At 40.4% G+C, this 18,867-nt stretch overlaps 2 protein-coding genes across 2 annotated transcripts in view; one reads left to right on the top strand and one right to left on the bottom strand.

Moving 5' to 3' along the window:
- The window catches only part of PROS1 (protein S), a 61,399-nt gene extending 52,839 nt beyond the window's left edge, over positions 1 to 8,560 (bottom strand). The window contains exon 1 of the mRNA XM_035015174.1: positions 8,269 to 8,560. Coding sequence (XP_034871065.1) covers positions 8,269 to 8,545 — 277 coding nt within the window. The 5' untranslated portion in view covers positions 8,546 to 8,560. The remainder of the gene's footprint in view (positions 1 to 8,268) is intronic.
- A 5,967-nt stretch (positions 8,561 to 14,527) lies between these two features.
- Positions 14,528 to 18,867, top strand: part of ARL13B (ADP ribosylation factor like GTPase 13B) — a 67,822-nt gene continuing 63,482 nt past the window's right edge. The window contains exon 1 of the mRNA XM_035015175.1: positions 14,528 to 14,870. Coding sequence (XP_034871066.1) covers positions 14,812 to 14,870 — 59 coding nt within the window. The 5' untranslated portion in view covers positions 14,528 to 14,811. The remainder of the gene's footprint in view (positions 14,871 to 18,867) is intronic.

The raw sequence follows: 18,867 nt of genomic DNA on the forward strand, positions 1-18,867 counted from the left end.
GCTTCTCCCTCTCCCACTCCCCCTGCTTCTCCCTCTCCCACTCCCCCAGCTTCTCCCTCTCCCACCCCCCTTGCTTGTGTTCCCTCTCTCACTGTGTCTCTCTTGGTCAAATAAATAAATAAAATCTTTAAAAAAAATAAAAAAGATTTCTTCCTCCTTTTGGAGCTGAAGTTCTTATGGTCAGTATTGGCTTTGAGTGTTAGCTTTCACTAAACTCTTCACCTCAGTTGTATCTTATGGAACTATTCCCTTCTCTTCATTCTTAATCCAGTTAGATATGGAAATCAACCTCTTCTGAAGAAACCCTGAGAGTAGGAGGCAGGGGGGAGGTACAAAGGGCTATAGTTTACATTAAAACAACTTTTGCAATTTAAAGTCAAGTCTTAAGCCAGTTCCTAAAGGTCCTCTGTCCACCTCACATATAATAATTTCTTAATGGATGGGGCGCCTGGGTGACTCAGTCAGTTAAGCATCCAACTCTTCATTTCAGCTCAGGTCATGATCTCAGGGTCGGGAGATTGAGCCCCGCGTTGGGCTCCATGCTCGGTGTAGAGCCTGCTTAAGATTCTCTCTCTCCCTCTCCTTCTGCCCCTCTCCCTCTGTCGTCCCCCTGCTCATGCTCTCTCTCTTCTCTCTCTCTAAAAAAAAAAAAAATCTTACTGAAGACATTCCTAAAAGCTGCATTGTCTTGCCATATGGCTCAGCTTCTTTTCTCCCTTCTCTGACATCTTCTCCCCTTCCCTCTCCCTGGTTGCCTCCTACTTCCACCCCTGCAACTTCTATTTACTTCTCATGCAGAACCATTTATCAACCTTTTCTCCTATCTCCTTAGACACCAGCATGATTCAAATTTTAAGTGTGCATAGGAATTACCCGGGGTCTTCTTAAAATGAATATTCTAAATCAGTAGGTCTGGCATGAGGCCAGAGATGCTTCATTTCTAATAAGCTCCCAGGTAATGCTGCTATTACTGGTTCATGAACTACTCTTGAGTAGCAAAGTTATAGACCATGTTTTCAGGACTTCACTTTCTAAACCTAAAGCCACTTCTCAAGGTAAAATAATAAGAATTCTCACAAAAGAAATAATTTCAGTATTAACTGTTACCATATTTTTTTCACCCTGCTACATTAACAGCCAGTTCAATGTCATTATACTATGTCCCCAGCTTAGGTCTGTTGGGCATGGTTAATTACGCCCTCTCTATTTAACAAATAGATAGTTAATACAACCTCACATTTTGTAATCTATATTACCAAAGGTTAAATGAGCAATATGTGTTTGTGCTTCTCTTAGAGGAAGAAACAGTAATCTTAACCCTAGGGGAAGAATATTTGTAACAGAGACAATGCTGACCAAATATTCCATGTGCTTCCTTGGGTTGGGGCTATTGGAATTATAAGTGGAATGGAGTTTTGTCACTTTCATGCACAAGCAAACGTCCTCCATTGATCTCCTCTCTCCTTCCTCTCATTGGAGAGATCAATACACTTGGAAGAGAACACCGCAGATGAGACCTCAGCTCTGGCGGACCCCTTGATCTTAGCTTTGTGAGACCCTGAGCAGGTCCCTGGACTTGTACCTGGACTAATGAGTTAATAAAATGGGGGCGCCTGGGTGGCTCAGTTGTTAAGTGTCTGCCTCATGATCCGAGGGTCAAGGGATCGAGCCCCACACTGGGCTCCCTGCTCCGCGGGAAGCCTGCTTCTCCTTCTCCCACTCCCCCTGCTTGTGTTCCCCCTCTCGCTGTCTCTCTGTCAAATAAATAAATAAAAATTTTTAAAATAAAATAAAACTCAAGTAAAAATTATTAAAAAAATAAATTACATTGTTTTAAGAGGCTAAGTTCGTGGCAATTGGTTACACAACAATAGAAAACTAATACAAAAAAGCCTATGTAATTTTGAATTAGGCTAAATGTATTAATATTGCTGATTTCATTCCATGTGCTAGCTAGGGTCACCAGTTCCAGTTCAAACAGTTGGCTTTGTTGGCTAATGGCATCCTAGACAACTCTGGCACACACTAAATAACTCTGAAAAGCCAGACATTCCTCGGCATAATATCAAAGAAAGAATTCACAAGGACTAGGAGATAGATTCTGGCTTGGATCTTTCACGTGGTTCCTACCTATTCACTTTCTCACTTATCCATCCCACTCCCCATTATGAAATAAAAGAATGTATGTTCATGATTATCATAGATATCAATTAGTAAGGAAATCACTGGGCTTGCTAAAAAGCATTTTACTGGATGTTCTCCCTAGATTGGAAATGCTAATGGCAGGGGCTGCAGTGAAACAGGGCTCCCAGATCTCAGGGGGAATGGGCGGAACCCAGGGTGGCTGAGCTTAGTTGGCAGCTCATATTCACGTGAATCAAAGTCAGGGTGAGTGTAGTGATTAAATCTTGGAGAAAGAATTAACAGGTGAACATCTCCCTAGAATGAGATGGGAAGACAACCCATAAAATTCCTCATTAACTTTTGTATTCAAAACTCCCTGGGTTAGTAAAATAGAGGTTGTACAATTCAAAGAAATCACCACCTCTCCTTAATTACCAATCTTGAATCAGTTGATGGATCCAGAACTTCTAGAATGAAGGAGAGGAGAGATGCCCTTGAAGAAGCATCCTGTATACAGTGAACTTTTCTTCTTGTTTTCTCCCACGCAGATTAACTGCACTGGGTAACTGCACTGAGGGAAGAGATTCCAAAGATTTCTAGTGATTATTAGATATTGGCCTGTAGAGAAGAAAAAACATCTAAAATCTAAGGTTTGCTGCCTAGAACTGAGGCCCATGAGGGTCAGTTGATTAAGGGCATTGTGTCCTACAAGTACCTAACTATAGGTCCAATAAAACTCAAACTCCAAACTGTGCTTCCTTCCCCAGGCATGAGCTATTTTCAGCAACAATTTGGTCATGCTGGAATATTCCTGCCCAAGTGAAAGACAAGTTTTTATATACCTGGGCATTCAACACTGAGATGGAAGCATACATATCGGTGGACCCCTTATTGTTGAGGCATATTCCATTTTTAGGTACTCCACTCTGGTCTATTTATCATGAGTCCAAAAGCTGCCAGATGCAGATGGAAACCAGAATAAGAAAATGCTCTCTAGCTAGTTCAAAGTTCAAATCAAGCAGTCTGTCAGTCAGACTAGCCAGTGACCCATCAGATCCAATTATGTCAAATTGTCCCTAGGACGGCAGGGTCCTCTGGTACTATCCAAGGCACCACAGCAAGTCCCCAAAGAAGAATTTCAGTAGAGGTCCTTACGATTTGAGAGCAAGTCACATTTCCTTCTGCCAGTAATTAGTTTACCCTTGAGAAACTGTTCTTGGCATCCTTTCAGACTTTAGTGAAGTCTGCAAATACAACCACAGGACACCTGGTGACCAGGTGATTTAAACAGCTCATTGTGAACTGGATGCTACCTTTTCCATCTAGCCAGAAACTTAGTTGTGACAGAAGTTCAGCTGTGACGTGTTCCAGTGGTGTGAATAGGATGGGACTATAGGTACAACTAAGTGATCTATGCAGGCTGCTCACTCTCCTGATATGAAGTCTTACCTCAACCCCTCTTTAAAGTCTCACGAGGAAAAGCCTATGACCAACCTAGTGAGGATGAAAATCAACCTACTGAAGACAAAATCTCTAACTGACAGATACTTCTTTGTGATAGACCAACACGAGCCAGAGGGAGACCTGCTATGAAGCCACAGCCTGCAATGAACAAACAAACGACAGCCTTTCTCAAGGGTGATCCTGAGGAGAAACAGAATGTTTGGAGAAACGAACACCTCACAATGGGCAGACATATAAGCAGTATTTCTCACTATCCACTTTGCTTAGAATGAGATCTGGATCTATTCTGCTTCCTGAATGGTTGAAAATGGTCTGTCTATATGTTCAGAGACCCATAAAAAGCTAGATATCAGGTCAAGAGACAAGGTTGTTTGGTAAGAATTGCCCAGAGCTGAGACTATTTGTGTTCCAGGGGAATACTCACAAGATAGCCCCACACCAGAGAAGTTCTTAATAATAAGACGGGATAGAATGGTCCACTTAAGGATTGTCCATTGTGTTTCTTCTCAAGGCAATCTAGTGCAAGGGTCACAAGGATCTTATTTGGAAAAAGGAGTTTCGCAGATGATCAAGTTAAGACAAGGCCATAAGGGTGAGCTCTAATCCAATATGACTGATGTCTTTATAAAAAGGGGAAATTTGGAATAGAGACACTCATGTACAGGGGGAAGATGATGTGAAGACATAGGGAAAATGCCATCTACAAGCCAAGAAATGTCTGAGGGTACCAGAAGCTGAAGAGAGAGGCATGAAACAGATTCTCCTTCATAGCTCCCAGAAGGAATCAATCCTGCTGACACCTTAATCTCAGACTTCTAGTCCCCAGAACTGTGAGACAATAAATTCTGTTGTTTAAGCTACCCAGTTTGTGGTACTTTGTTATAGCAGCATAAGAAGCTAATTCAATGACCTATTCTCACATTTTTTGCTTTTTTCTTCCCTTGCAACTGTCTTTTGCTCATCTAGAAATTGGTAAACCAAGAAGAAATGCATTCACTATGGGACCTAATAGATTTTCCACTGAATTAGAAGCTGAGACTGCTATGTAGCCATTTCAAGTTCTTTATTCCTGTTGAAAAAAAATTAAAAAGAAGATTATACTGGTATGACAATAATCAAGGCAAAATAGTGTTTTTGCCATATCTAAATCAGGTCTAGAAGGAGTGCTACTCCTTCAAGATGACTATTATACACAACAGAAATTATAAAAGAAGAGATGGCCACAATCATCCATAGGTAGGAACAACAAGGCTCAGACTCTTCCTGAATAAGGGCGTGGTTCATCTCAGAGAGGAGACAAAAAAATCCAACATAAGCGAACTGCATGAAAGCAAGAGACAAGTGAATTGGGGAGTGAAGGAGGTCATAAATACCAGCTCCCACTCAAAAGGAAGAGAGGCCACCCCAAAGTACTTGTATTCTTTTGCTTGTCTTTTTAGTATGATTATTTTTTGGCATACGAGATGGATTGTAACAATGTATTGTTTCATCCACAAAGCATAGCACAGTGACATGGGATTGTGACAGAACAAGACGAGGCACGGACATCACTTGATGACAGTAAACTAAGAAATGGTAGCCATGAGCCTTCCTCTTTGGGTGCGGTGACTGGAATCTATTAAGGGGAAGGTCCTTTCTGCTGTTCTCAGTTATTTGTATTATATTAAAATATGTGCATTATACTTGAAATATTTCCAAATGGTGTATATGGAAAGAAGGGCGTACATACATACACGCCCTTCTTTCCAGTATGTTGTACAGCCAATAATTAGCATGTGTAGACTTCTTTGTTTCTGCTTCCTTTGCAGCTTCCATTCTTTTGTGGGAGATGTGCAGACACTTCTGATTCTAGGGAGCTGTCAGTCACAGGACTCCAGAGACATGTTAAGCCAAAGTGATCAAGTTCTCTCTTCTGGGAATTTCAGTCATGGGCAGGGACACCCAGGACTAGAAGACAGTTAGAACCCAGTCATCTGATAGCGGCTCCTAACACAGACAGCATGTGACTTCCCATTATATAGATCACTGAAATGCCTAAGTCCCTGGCTTCTGTTGGCCTAGTTATTCAGCATGCCATTCAGTAGTCTTACAATAAATCCACTCAGCTTCCTTCCTTCCTTCTTTCCTTCCTTCCTTCCTTCCTTAGTTAGCAAGTGTTCATTATTGTTGCTAGTAGCTAAAGAATATTGATATATGTACTATCAGGCTTCTCATTTTTTCTCATAATATCTTGAAAATTTAAATATAGATCATTTAGCTATAAAGAGGATATTGAACTTGGTGGACAGGAAAGGTTTATTATGAAGCATTACCATGTAGAATGGATGGTAAGAGAATATGGCACAGGGTATTGTTGCTATACCAGAAATTGTCTCTAACTCTTCCCAACCTTAATAAAATCTCTCCAACAGTGCAACATTTTGAACTCTGAAATAAAGGGATTTTTTTTTTAAAAGACAGATAAACAATGAATAATTAGAGAAGGAAAGAAGAGAGCAAAAAAGAGAAAGCATATATGAGTCAGTAATGTCAAGGGTAGACTGCATCCACCTAGCAGTGGAAGTCTGGATAGGACCAAACTAGCGCAGCCGGAGATCATCGCTTTTCTCCTATTTCTCCTCACCACAGCCTTTAGTGGCAAATGATGGAATATGTAGACAGTATATATTTTAAATCTATCTCTCTGCCCCTTTCTGTCTCTCTCTTATATTTACTAACAATATAAGAGATAGTAAAAATATCTTTCATATATATAAATGTCTGCAAAGTCAGTTAACATCTCTGACCAATTCTTTATTATTAAAATGAAGAAGTTGAACTGGATAGATTCTAACAACTCTCAAAACTAAAACCTTTTTCTTTAAATAGCAATTATATTTCCATGGACTAACCAATGAGTTATAAATCAAATATTTAGAGTTCTAATTCTATCTCAAATTTAAAATCTTAGGGAGTAAAAACATTCCATCTGTACCTCAGTCTCCCCATCAGTTAACCAAAGATTATTTTTAATCCAGTTAAACTACTCATACTTTTTAAAATAAAGGCAATATAGGGCCAACTATTCTTTATGTCATGTATTTGTACTATTAATTTCTCCACTCTATCATAACAAATATATTTCATCATATATGTGGTTTGATTACTTGTGTTTAACACGCACAGACATATACATCATTTTTAACTGTGTCTAGATTCAGTGAAAATGTAACAGTCTCTACAAAAAGAAAGGGTTTAGCACATTCCTGTGATGACAAGCAGTGAGTGTGGGAAGAAACTTTTGCTTCTTTGGTTACCAAGCAAATATTTGATTGTTGTAATGAACTACATAAATAATGAATTTATACGCATATGGTCCACATACAGGCTTAGTGATAGTGGTTTGAATAGCAATGCTGCTATTGCAGCTCTTTAATATAAGATCAACAAATCATGTTTTACCTTTAAATTAGAATTTTAAAATACCTCAATCATCCTAATCAGTTAACTAGTACAAACTAGTGGAATGTTAGTAAATTCCTACTTAAGTCTCCTAAAATTACCATCTTTGAAAAGTTTCCACAGGAGCTTTAGGCAGCCTAAAAGTTTTTGCAATTCAGAGTTTATCTCTCCCATGCCATTTCCTGAGAATAAAAAACGTAGCACAAGTAAGCATTTTTAATCAATGACCATGCTTAAACTTTGAAAACGAACAAATTAACTGGCAATCAAAATGTACTAAATGCCAAGGGGCGTCTGGGTGGCTCAGTTGGTTAAGTGTCTGCCTTTGGCTCAGGTCATGAAACCAGAGTCTTGGGATTGAGCCCCATATCAGGCTCCTTGCTTAGCAGGGAGTCTCCTTCTCCCTCTCCCTCTGCCCCTCCCCCGAGTTGTGCGCTCTCTCTTACTCTCTCTCTAATAAATAAATAGATAAAATCTTTTTAAAAAATGTACTAAATGCTTTGATATTCCTTACATACTTTTCAGAGAAAACTCAACATCCTGCCTTGAATCCACCCATGGGAACATAAAGAACTGGAAATACAAAGATAAAGTACAGAGAATTCATGCCATGAACTCAGATCAGTGACAGTGTCAAAAATACTTTGTACAAAATGATCTGAGAAACACAACATTTAGCAGTCCTTTTGATTTCAAGGTTAGAAAATGACATCTACCTCCTGCTATGCAAACCAGCAGTGATCCTAAAACAATTGGTTTGTCAATGTTGAGATAAGCAAACCAAGCTCAAAGTCCAGAAATTGCAAAAGGGAGGTAAAATTTCAGCAAGGGGTGTTGGCTGGGGACAGCCGCTTGTACCGAGAGGAAACCTAGTAGGCTGCCTTTTTCTCCCTATCGTTATACTGGAAAGTGCTCATCCTTGTCCTCTGGGAACCTCAGCTGCTGAGGGCAAGTGGGTAGGTGTTGCAACGCCTTCATTGTTATTTAGTGTCCCCCAGGTTTTTGAATCCGTCCAGTAGCCAACAGTTGACTCCTAGAGCAGGGCAAACATTGCCCCTGCCCCACTGTTACACTGCCCGCTAGATCCACTGGCTGCTTCCGTCAGCCCGGAGATTGTCGGGACTTACTGGAAACTTTCGAAAAGCTGGCTGCAGCCGGAGCAAAGAAAATCCTACCAAGAGGGCTCCGGGTTCCGTTGCGCTGCTGCGGAGAGAAGACAGCACGCTGTTGATTACTCACAGTTTGCCTCGGAGACGGGGAGCGCTAGGATGAGGCACGCCAGTAGCGCCCCGCAGCGCCCACCCAGGACCCTCATTGCGAAGCGGGCGGAGGCGCGGGCGGGGACCAGGACGGTGGCGCGTCGCGGCGGGGACCTGCGAGCCCGGGCGCCGCTCACTGAGGACTGCGGCGCGGCGGCGCCTGCGAGCGAGCGCTCGGGCAGAATAGCGGGAGCCGGGGGCGGGGGACCGCCCGCTCCCAGCCCCCAGCCCGAGAGGGGAAGTGATAACAAGGACATTTCCAGGAAGCTTTTCAGAGCTGGGGGCAGGGCTCAGGCAGAGCGGTGCAGGCCTAGTAAACACTGTCGAGACATCCTTCCTCGTCCCCCGTTTCGTTCCCTGTCTCCGCGCCGTGAACCTTCCCAAGGAGAAGGGGAAGGAAACGCAGTAGAAACCGCCAGCGAGCCAGGGCGAGAGGCTGAGTGGCCCGGGGAACTTTGAGGACTCCGAGGACGGGGTGTCCAGGTTTGGAAGGAAAAATCCTGCAGAGACAGACTGACGTCGAGATGAAGACATTAATCAAACCCAGAAGCGAGTAACTTCATGAAGGCGCCAGAGAACAGAGATAATGGAAGCAAATGGGATAGTTTTGATCATCCAGTTTTCTTTTGTTCTTGCATTTATGGTGTTAAAAAAAATATTTTGAGAAAAAAAAATGAGAATGTATCAAATTCCATCACCTTCTAACAGCTCATTTTAATTTTTGCAATATAACCTCTACGTTTTGTGCTTGGACATACACATCTGAAATGTTATGTAATGTTTAAGACTGCATCTGGAGCTAAAACGCCTGATTCAAATCTCAATACTTTAATCACTTACTAGTTCCGTAACTTTAAGCAAATTGTTCAACCTCTCTAAGCCTTAGTTATATCTTCTGTAAAATGGGGATAATAGTGGGTTTTCATAATGTTAATGCAAGGATTTAAGAGATAACACATGTAAAGCAATTACTATGCGTTAAATAGTATTACTGAAGGCATATTTACTATTATCACTTCTAGAATTTCTGCCCAAATGAGCCTGTCAATTGATTTCCTATGTGTGTGTGTGAAATTCCATAGGCTGATCATCTTTCAAGGGGCTCTTCTTACTCTAGTTTTCTGTGGTTCTGTGACCCAACTGGATGGAAGTTGATATTAGTCACTTTTTCTGATAAGAACACTTGTGAAGGGATTATTGAATATATCTATTACCCTTCCCTCTTTGAAATTCTTTTCCTTCTTGCTGTGTCTGACTCTACCATATTAATCTATTCGCCAGTTTATTCCCAGCCCCAAGTGATTTAATTTTTAATATAATTCTAATCTCTGTAGAATTGTTTGGTGTGCTGACAAATCATAGCATTAAACAAAATGACCTTTAAGTAATATATTTAACTATTAAATTTAAATGCATTTAAGCTAGGAGTCTTTCAAGTAATGGTTCGATCTGGGAATCTCCTCATCTTGAGAGGAGGAATTAAGAACTGAATATCAATTTTGAAATCTCAAAATTTCACAAGGAGAGAAAACTTCCAGAATCATGAATCAACAACATTCATAGCCATCTCTAATATCCTCAATATAAAAAAGAATATAAAAAGTTTGAAGAAGGGAATGTTAGAGAAGCATAAGTTAACCAAAAGAAATCTTGCTCTCCTGAAAAGTTAAAGAGATTAAAGTGATTATCTTTTTAATACCATAAAGGTGCAACACAGTGTCAGCAATTTGTCAGTGATGAAAAATTATGTATCTTACCTCTACTGTAATGTCAAACTTTGAAAAATCATATATTGAGATGTTTAATAATAAAATTTAATAATACATCTTTGGATAAAATTTTCAGGTTTTTAACTTATCTCAGAAGTTTACTTTGTGAAGATGATATCTGGCTTCAGCTCAATAAATTAATACTTAGTCAATTTCACTTGCCCAAAATTTATTTTTAGTACATTTCTAAATATGTTTGTAAGTTTGTTTTAAAAGGAGTAATTTCCATTGTTTTACTTTGAGAATGTTACCTTGTTAAATGTTTGCAAAATGGATTAGAGCAAGGAAAGTTTAGAAACCAGGTAACATTTATACAAGAGACAAGTGTTGGTGAAGATGTGGAGAATGGTAGGAATGTATATTTATGGAAAATACTATAGGAAGTTCCTCAAGAAACGAAAAATGGAGCTACCATATGATCCAAGAATCCCACTTCTGGGTTTATATACAAAGGAATCACTATCTGGAAGCCATTTCTGTATTCCCATGTTCATTAGAGCATTATTCACAGTGGCCAAGGTAAGGAAACCACAACCTAAGTCTAATCGATGGATGAATGGATAAAGAAAATGTGATATAGAGATAGAGATAGATATGGATATCTCACATTTATGTATGACATTTGGGCAGTATGCTAAGTGAAATAAGCCAGACAGAGAAAGATAAATACTGCATGGGATCACTTATATGTAGAATCTTAAAAAAAAGGTGGGGGGGGGCGATTGGGTGTCTCAGTCAGTTAAGGGTTTTCCTTTGGTTCAGGTCATAATCTCAGGGTCCTAGGATTGAGCCCCATGTCGGGCTCTCTGCTCAATGGGGAACCTGCTTCTCCCTCTCCCTCTCCCTCTGCCCCTTCCCCCAGCTCATGCTTGCATTCTCTCTCTCAAATAAAAAAAATTAAAAAAAAAAAAAAAAAGCAAATTCATAGAAACAAAGAATAGGTTGCCAGGATCTGGGGAGTAAGGAAATGGGAAGAAGTTGATAGGGTATAAACTGAAAGTTTATATACCCTTTCACAGCATGGTGACTCTAGTTAATTATACTATATCATACACTGAAATTTGCTAAGAGAGTAGATCTTAAGTGTGTTCTCAAAAGAAAAAAAAAGAAAGATAACAATGTGAGGTGATGGATGTGTTAATTAACTTGATTGTGGGAATCATTTTTACCATGTATGCATATATTGTCATCATATTGTACTTTTAAAATATATTATAATTTTGTCAATTATCCTTCAATAAAGCTGGAAAAAGAAATCAAGTAACATTTAAGATGCTAAATAATCCCTGGGGGATTAAATAAGAGTCTTAGCTAGAATGACAGCAAGGTTGTTTTCATCATTCAGAATAAACTAGATTACACTATGGTGAAATAGTCATGGAATTACAATGGTTTAAGGTAAGTGTTTATTGCTTACTCGTGGGAAGTTCACTGCAGGACTTTCTGGGCAGACATCTTCATTGCGTTGGCTCAGCATTTCATACTGTTTTGATTTAACAGTATTTCAAAGTTAATATAGTCTTCTACAATTTCCATTTCACTCACATTTCACTGGACAAAGCAAGTCCCATGACTTCTAGAGGGTGGGAATAGCTATCTCATATGTATGGAAAAGGAAAACTGAAAATAGTGTACAGTGCTTATGTCTACCAAACCACTTAATGTATTGAAAAACTAATAGTCAACTTAGTTTACTAACTGACCGACTGTATTTTGGCACCAGAAATGTTTGGTAATGTATCATTCTCAGGGAAGACATGAAGTAGAGGTGGGGTTAAATATATTTTGGGGGAACAAGAGGGGTGTTGAGTATAGTTCCAGAAATGCTGAAGGAACATCTGCATAGTAAGTCTCTTCAGGCATAGGAGTAGTAATTGGACTCCAAGAGAACAAGTTTTTCAAAAAGAATACAGAGGGATAAGGTCAGATCTTGGAGAGCACGTATGGGAAGCCGAAGGAGGAATGACTAGTGAGATCCAGAATAGTACATAATTGTGAAAAGCCAAGGGAGGAAAGAGTTTTAGATGAATTAACTGTATTAAATGTATTAAGGGATGAAAAAGAAAATGAGAATTGATTTAGTAATTAGGATGTGTTTTGAGAAGTTCAATGGGGCAGAACCTCAGTCACAGTAAATTGATAAAAAGAATGAACAGAAAAAAAAAATAGTGCTTTGGGGTTTTAGTGGTAAGCCACCAGTTTAAAAAGTTGGGTTATGAAAGTAAAGAGTCAGCAGAACAGTACTAATCTGGCTCAATTGTGGATCTTTCCTGCCTTGCCTTCTTACCCCCTCTCTACCCTGAAAATTGCAGTCAAAGATCTAGGGAAAAAATGGGGAGCAATATGTTTCAGATGTTGGATCAAGAAGAAATAATCAGAGGAACAGGATTTCAGAAAAGTTGAAACATGATGTTTGTCAACATCGCAGTAAAGTGGTTAACCTTGGAAAAGATGAGGTAGATGTCTTCAGATATTAGACAATGAGAAGAAACAGATAACAGTGAGAAAAGGAAATTTTTGAAGGTATAATCTAACTTTCTTCATTAGCACTGTAGAATAGAAGTATTATTGTGTCTGGACAGGACAGTCTGGGCAGAAAAAGCATTCAGCACTGATGAAGGGATGATTCAGTTAGGAAAAACAGTACAGGTCATGTAGCCTTGAGACTGGAAAGAAATTTGAACTTATCAAGTCAGGACAATGAAAATAGTGAACAAGATCCTTAGCAATTAAGAGAAAGAGGTAGGAGGAAATGTGCCATAAATGTTTTTTAGAAAGGTGACAGCAACTTCAAAATCTACTATTATTTGTTAGAAACTGCACTTAGGCTTTATTTCTTTCATTTCATCATCTTAGTGACCCTGCAAAGTAGGTATTTTCATTCCCATTTTGCAGATGGGATAATTGGGTTCAGAGATGGTGAGCTGTAAGGGATGTGTATGAGTTGAATCAGGGTCACATGAATGAGTAAAGAACAGAGAAAAATTTTAAAACTAAATCTGTTGTGGGACGGTGGGTGACTCAGTCAGTTAAGCGTCTAACTCGATTTCGGCTCAGGTCATGATCTCAGGGTCCTGGGATGAACCCTGCATAGGGCTCCATGCTCAGCTTGGAGTCTGCTTGAGATTTTCTCTCCCTCTGCTCTGCCTTCTGCTCATACGCATGTGTGCTCTCTAAATAAATAAAATATTAAAAACAAAAAAACAACAACAAAAACCTAAATCTGTTGTAGCAAACCATTATTTTCCCCTGGACACACTGGGCATCCCAGGGCCCTCTCTCCTTTTACCAAGATTTGAAAAAACATATTTAAGTAGAAATGGAATGGACACACAGGTCCCTACATATCGTGCGGGCATTTTTTTCCCCTACAGGAATGTACTTGCCATTTCTTTTCTCTCTCTCTCTCTATATATACAAAGAAATGCAGATATTATATATCCTTGTAGATAAACTAAAACATATTAAAAAAAACAGCCAGCGGATCACCATCTCCATCTTGCAGAAACCAAATAGCTAACAATCTAATATTATCTAAAAATCTTGAAAAGAACATATATCAAAATGATAATACTTGTTATTTTGGGGTGGTGAATATGAGATTTTATTTTGTTCATCTTATTCCTTTTTCAGTGTTTTTCACATTTTCTACAATGAATATATTATTTCTTTTAGCTCCTGCTAAAAGATACTCATTTATTGGGCGCCTGGGTGGCTCAGTTGGTTAAGCGACTGCCTTCGGCTCAGGTCATGATCCCAGGGTCCTGGGATCGAGTCCCACATTGGGCTCCCAGCTCAGCAGGAAGCCTGCTTCTCCCTCTCCCACTCCCCCTGCTTGTGTTCCTGCTCTTGCTGTCTCTGTCTCTGTCAAACAAATAAATAAAATCTTTAAAAAAAAAAAAAAAGATACTCATTTATTTTGCATTCATAACCCCCCCACACAATAAATATCATACAATTCCATTTTACATTTTATGTAACAAACAGCAATAAACATACGGATTAAAACGTCTGTCATCTGAACTATTAGATAGCTAGCAAATGAGTTTCCCCCTCGTCCTTAATTTATAATAACTGCCCCAGGGTATTGTTTCTGTAGTTGTGCAGCCAGAGTCTGCCGGAGTCCCAGAGGATCCCCAACCCTGCTTCATAAAACAAAACAAAACACGCACAAGATCTGAGATCTCTGGATCTCAGCTGCGGTTAGGGACAGACGAGGAACAACACATTTTGTATGGGTATTCGGAGAAGCCTTGCCCAAGCTCTGTCAGAGATTTTCCAACGCCTCTCTGGACGCTCCGGTTGCCTAGTTACGAGAACCACCTCCCCGCCCCCGCCTCCACAGGGCAGGGGGAGCCCGGCCCCTTCAGCCACTCAGAGGCCCCACCACGGGCGGTCGCGCGACTGGAGTAGTACATGGGCGGTGCTTGGGGCGGGCCTTCCGCGCCTGCGAGGGACGTCAGCGCGTCGACGCGGGGGTTTTCTGGGGCCCGGCTCCGCTAACCCTGCTCGCGTCTGTGTATCGGCGCTTTCGGCCCTGCTGTGCTGGGCGGGGAGGCCGTTGTTGGCTCGCGGGCCCCCGGCGCGCTTGTCAGGGCCTGGTGCTGGGACTGATCGCCTTGACCTCCCTCCCGACTTCTCCGCCTCAGAGGTCCCTGGGAGCGGCTGCGGCCCTCCGGGACTCGGCCCGGGGCAACCAGGGGCCCATCCCCGCCCGGGGCTCGGATGGGAGGCGGCGGGAGGTGCGGTCTGGCATGTTCGGTCTGATGGCCAATTGCTGCAGCTGGTTCAAGCGGTGGCGGGAGCCCATCAGGTAGGCTGGAGCCGGCTGCGGGTGCGGTCGTGGAGTGTGGGGACAGCTGCGCCCCGAGGGGCCGGTTGGGGGGGCACGCCTCTCCTCTGGGAAGAGTCTCTCTCAGGCCTCGGGGGATGCTTTTGCTCCCAATTTGACTTGTCCCCAGAGGAAGAGGTAGGAGGATGCAGCCTTTTTGTCTAGTTGCATTTAAGTTCTCATCAGTGGTGCTTACTGTTATCATTTAAATGGGCTCGAATTTCTTAAAAAGTTGTGGATTTTGTGTATGGAATTGGAAACTATCCGTTGTGTATATTTCCTGTGACGTTTTTGTAATGGGAGTTGTTTTTTTTTTAATAGAGAAGCATGGGATACAGTTTTCATAACATCCACACATTCCTTTCCAACACACACACGCACACAATCACTCATTCACTCACTGTTTTGAGGACTTGGGTTTGAAATCTGGCTCCACTGCTTAATAAATTATATGACTTAACCACTTTTGGCCCCACCTTTGTCATATATTAAATGGGGGTGATAATATCTATGCCTCAAGAGTGTTGTATTAAATGAGACTAGCTGATGGAAAGTGTTTTCTTAACTGTAGTGTAGCTTCAGTTTTCATGTGGAATCTAGTTAAGCCTTTAATTGAAAGAGTCCGCTTCTTAACCTTTCATTTTGAAATGATGGATGTATTAAGATTTAGCACCTGGGCGCCTGGGTGGCTCAGGTGGTTAAGCGTCTGCTTTCGGCTCAGGTCATGATCCCGGGGTCCTGGGATCGAGTCCCGCATCGGGCTCCCTGCTCAGTGCAGAGCCTGCTTCTCCTTCTCCCTCTGCCATTCCCTCTGCTTGTGCTCTTCTATCTCTCTGTCAAATAAATAAATAAAATCTTAAAAAAAAAAAAAAGATTTAGCACCTGCTACTTGATATTCACGCATTTGTTGAGAAAATACCATGTGCCAGGCACTATGCTAGGCAAGAGTCAGTAAAAATGATGCTTTTTAGGCTTACCCTATAAAGAAACCTTAAGTTTGTTATTCCTTATAAATAATGTTGACTTTTTAATAGTTCTACTTTGGAATTAGGCCAAGGGTAAATTATAACAAAGTTTTGTTTTCCTTGTGACTTGATAAAGGTGTTGTTGGGCAGAGGAATACCACAGAGATGACATGTCTTTCTCAGTATGGAGGGTTGCGTGATGTTGATAATCTTATTACTTGTAGTGTTAACTTTGATCACTTGGTTATGGTTGTGTCTGCCAGATTTCTCAATATAGTGTTTTTGAGTCAAACAGATTCTTGTCTGAATCCTAGGAATTTTGGCACTTTTCCCCCTGTCAAGTGTGGATAATTTTTGTCTTGCAGCATTTTGAGAAGAAAATTTATGCAAGTACTTGATGCTTTGCAGGTAGCACTCAGTAAATGATACTTCTAAGATTAGGAGACCAGTGCCTATTAGTCAGTTACCCACCTCAGTTCATTTTATACTTATCAGTATAGATACCTTTCCCTTCTTCCCTTTCTGTGTTTGTGGAAGAAGGGTTCATTTTTCCTTTTCAAGACTAATTATGGTGGCTGTGCTCTTTATTCCATTTTTTCCTCATTTCTTGGTTAGCTTCAGTTGGTCAGCATTTTGCCAGAGGTCACAGAGAGAACTTCTGGGATACAAGAATAAAGCTAAACTTTTATCCCCAAATTTATTGTTCAGTTTTATCAAAAATACAAAATCTTTCTCTTTTGTCTTCACAGGTTCGCTTCTGTTCTTTCTTTAGAATGTAAACATGCTCAAACCTCTCTTACCTAAAAAACAACCCAAACTAAATGTTTCCTATTGCTGCTTAACAAATTACTATTAACATAGTGACCTAAAACAACACAAATTTATTATCCTACAGTTCTGAGGCCAGAAGTCTAAAATGGGTCAGGAGAGCCTTAGAGCTTTCTGGAGGCTCTGAGAGAGAATCTGTTTTTCTTTGCCTTTTCCAGCAAAAAAAAAAAAAAAAAGAGGTTGCCTGCAGTCATTGGCTTGTAGCCCCCTTCTTTCATCCTCAAAGCCAATTGTATAACATCCTTCTTCTCTGATCTTTTATCAGGACTTTAAAAAGTCCCTTTTATAATGACTCTTGTGTTTACATCTGGTCTACCTGGGTACTCCCAAGATAAGCTCCCCATCCAAGATCCTTAACTTAATCATGTCTGCAAGATTCCTTTTGCCATGTAAGGTAACATATTCACAGGTTCCAGTGATTAGGTTGTAGACATATTTGGGAAGTCATTAATCTGTGTCTACCATAATAAACAACCCTCTGTCCCTGCAGCCACTACCTTTCCCTCTCAGCCTTCACTCCAGACTAACAGTTGGCAATGGATTACTGATACTTTCTCAACTTCATCTCCTCTCATGCATTCCTTAATTTCCTGCATTTGAAGACTTCTGCCCAGACCCTTTAATTCAGTTTGACACTTAAGACCACTCTCTTCTTAAAATTCTCTGGTTTATTTTTCCTGAATTTAAAAATTTTTACCTTTCTGCCTTTGGCCATTTCTTTCTCTGTTTGCCAGTTAGCCTTTCGTCATCTCACTCTCAAGTCTTCCCCAGTGTTCTGTCTTCAACTCTGTTTTCTTCTGTATATTCTCCCTTCGTGGGCAATTTCACCACATATAGTGACTTCAGTGGCCACTTAAACATTGGCTTTCAAGTCCGTGTATTTCCAGTACAAAGACTCATCTACCACTTGAAGATTTACATATCCCATTCCACAAGAATCCTCAATCCCAGCACATCCAAAATTGAATTTAGATCCTCTCTCATTTCCATGCTGAATTGCTTCTGCCTTCCTTTTACCCAAGTCAAGCCGGGAGCAATCCTAGATACCTCTTTGTGCTTTGATCTCTCAAATCATAAAGTCTTTTGGTTTCTATGGGCTTAATACCACTTACAAGTCTTATACTCTTTTAGCCTTTCCATACCCATTGCTCTGTTTTAAAGATTTTATTTATTTATTTGACAGAGACAAAGCGAGAGAGGGAACACCAGCAGGGGGAGTGGAAGAGGGAGAGGCAGGCTTCCGGCCAAGCAGGGAGCCCAATGCAGGGCTCCATCCCAGGACCCTGGGATCATGACCTGAGCGGAAGGCAGATGCTTAACGACTGAGCCACCCAGGCACCGCCCCACTGCGCGGTTTTAGATTAAATTTCCATTATTTCTCTCCCACATTTCTTTGACAGACTTTCCACTGTTCCCCTCTGATTAATTCTCTACACTGTTGTCAGTGGTCTTTTTTCCTTTTTCCTTCTGTCCAAATTCTTTATGCCAAATTTGCCGAATTTAAGTTCTCTAGTCCCTCCATTCCTCACCAAATGCTCTTCTTTTTCTGGTTGGCTGTTCCTAATCATTCCTCACTTGTCAGTTGGGAGATTCTCTTTCAGAAAACTTTCTTTGAATTCCATCTAGGTTTTTTACCTTTTCATTGTAATTGCTTAGCACCGTGTATTTGTCTCTACTTATCCATGTATTGTAATGAAATGTTTATTCAACTCTTCTCACCTGTCCTCCAGGATGGCTTGTGGACAAGAGCTGTTGTTATTTAAAAATATTTAAAAGTAATGCTTGTTTATTGTTATTTAAAGGTGATGAATGTTTATGTAGAACATTGAAAGCACAGTTAAGCAAAAAGTGGCATATAAAGTTGCATATAAAGATTTACATTTTGTTGTAGAATCTCTTATATAACTGTAAATTCTCTTTTTATTTGCTGTTTTTACTCATTACCAAATGATCTCCATGGTGAGTCCAATTAACCATCTGACACTACACAAAATTATTAAAATATTATTGACTATATTCCCAATGCTGTATATAACATCCCTGTGACTCATTTATTTTATAACTGGAAGTTTGTAACTCTTAATCCCCTTCACTTATTTCATCTCTCCCTGCTATAGTAACCAACAGTTTGTTTCCTATCTCTGTAAGTTTGTTTGGTTTGTGTGTTTGTTTTTTAGATTCCATAA

The sequence above is a fragment of the Mirounga leonina genome, unplaced genomic scaffold (assembly GCF_011800145.1).
Source record: "Mirounga leonina isolate KUSES-001 unplaced genomic scaffold, KU_Mleo_1.0 Mir_169, whole genome shotgun sequence".
Lineage (NCBI taxonomy): Eukaryota > Metazoa > Chordata > Mammalia > Carnivora > Phocidae > Mirounga > Mirounga leonina.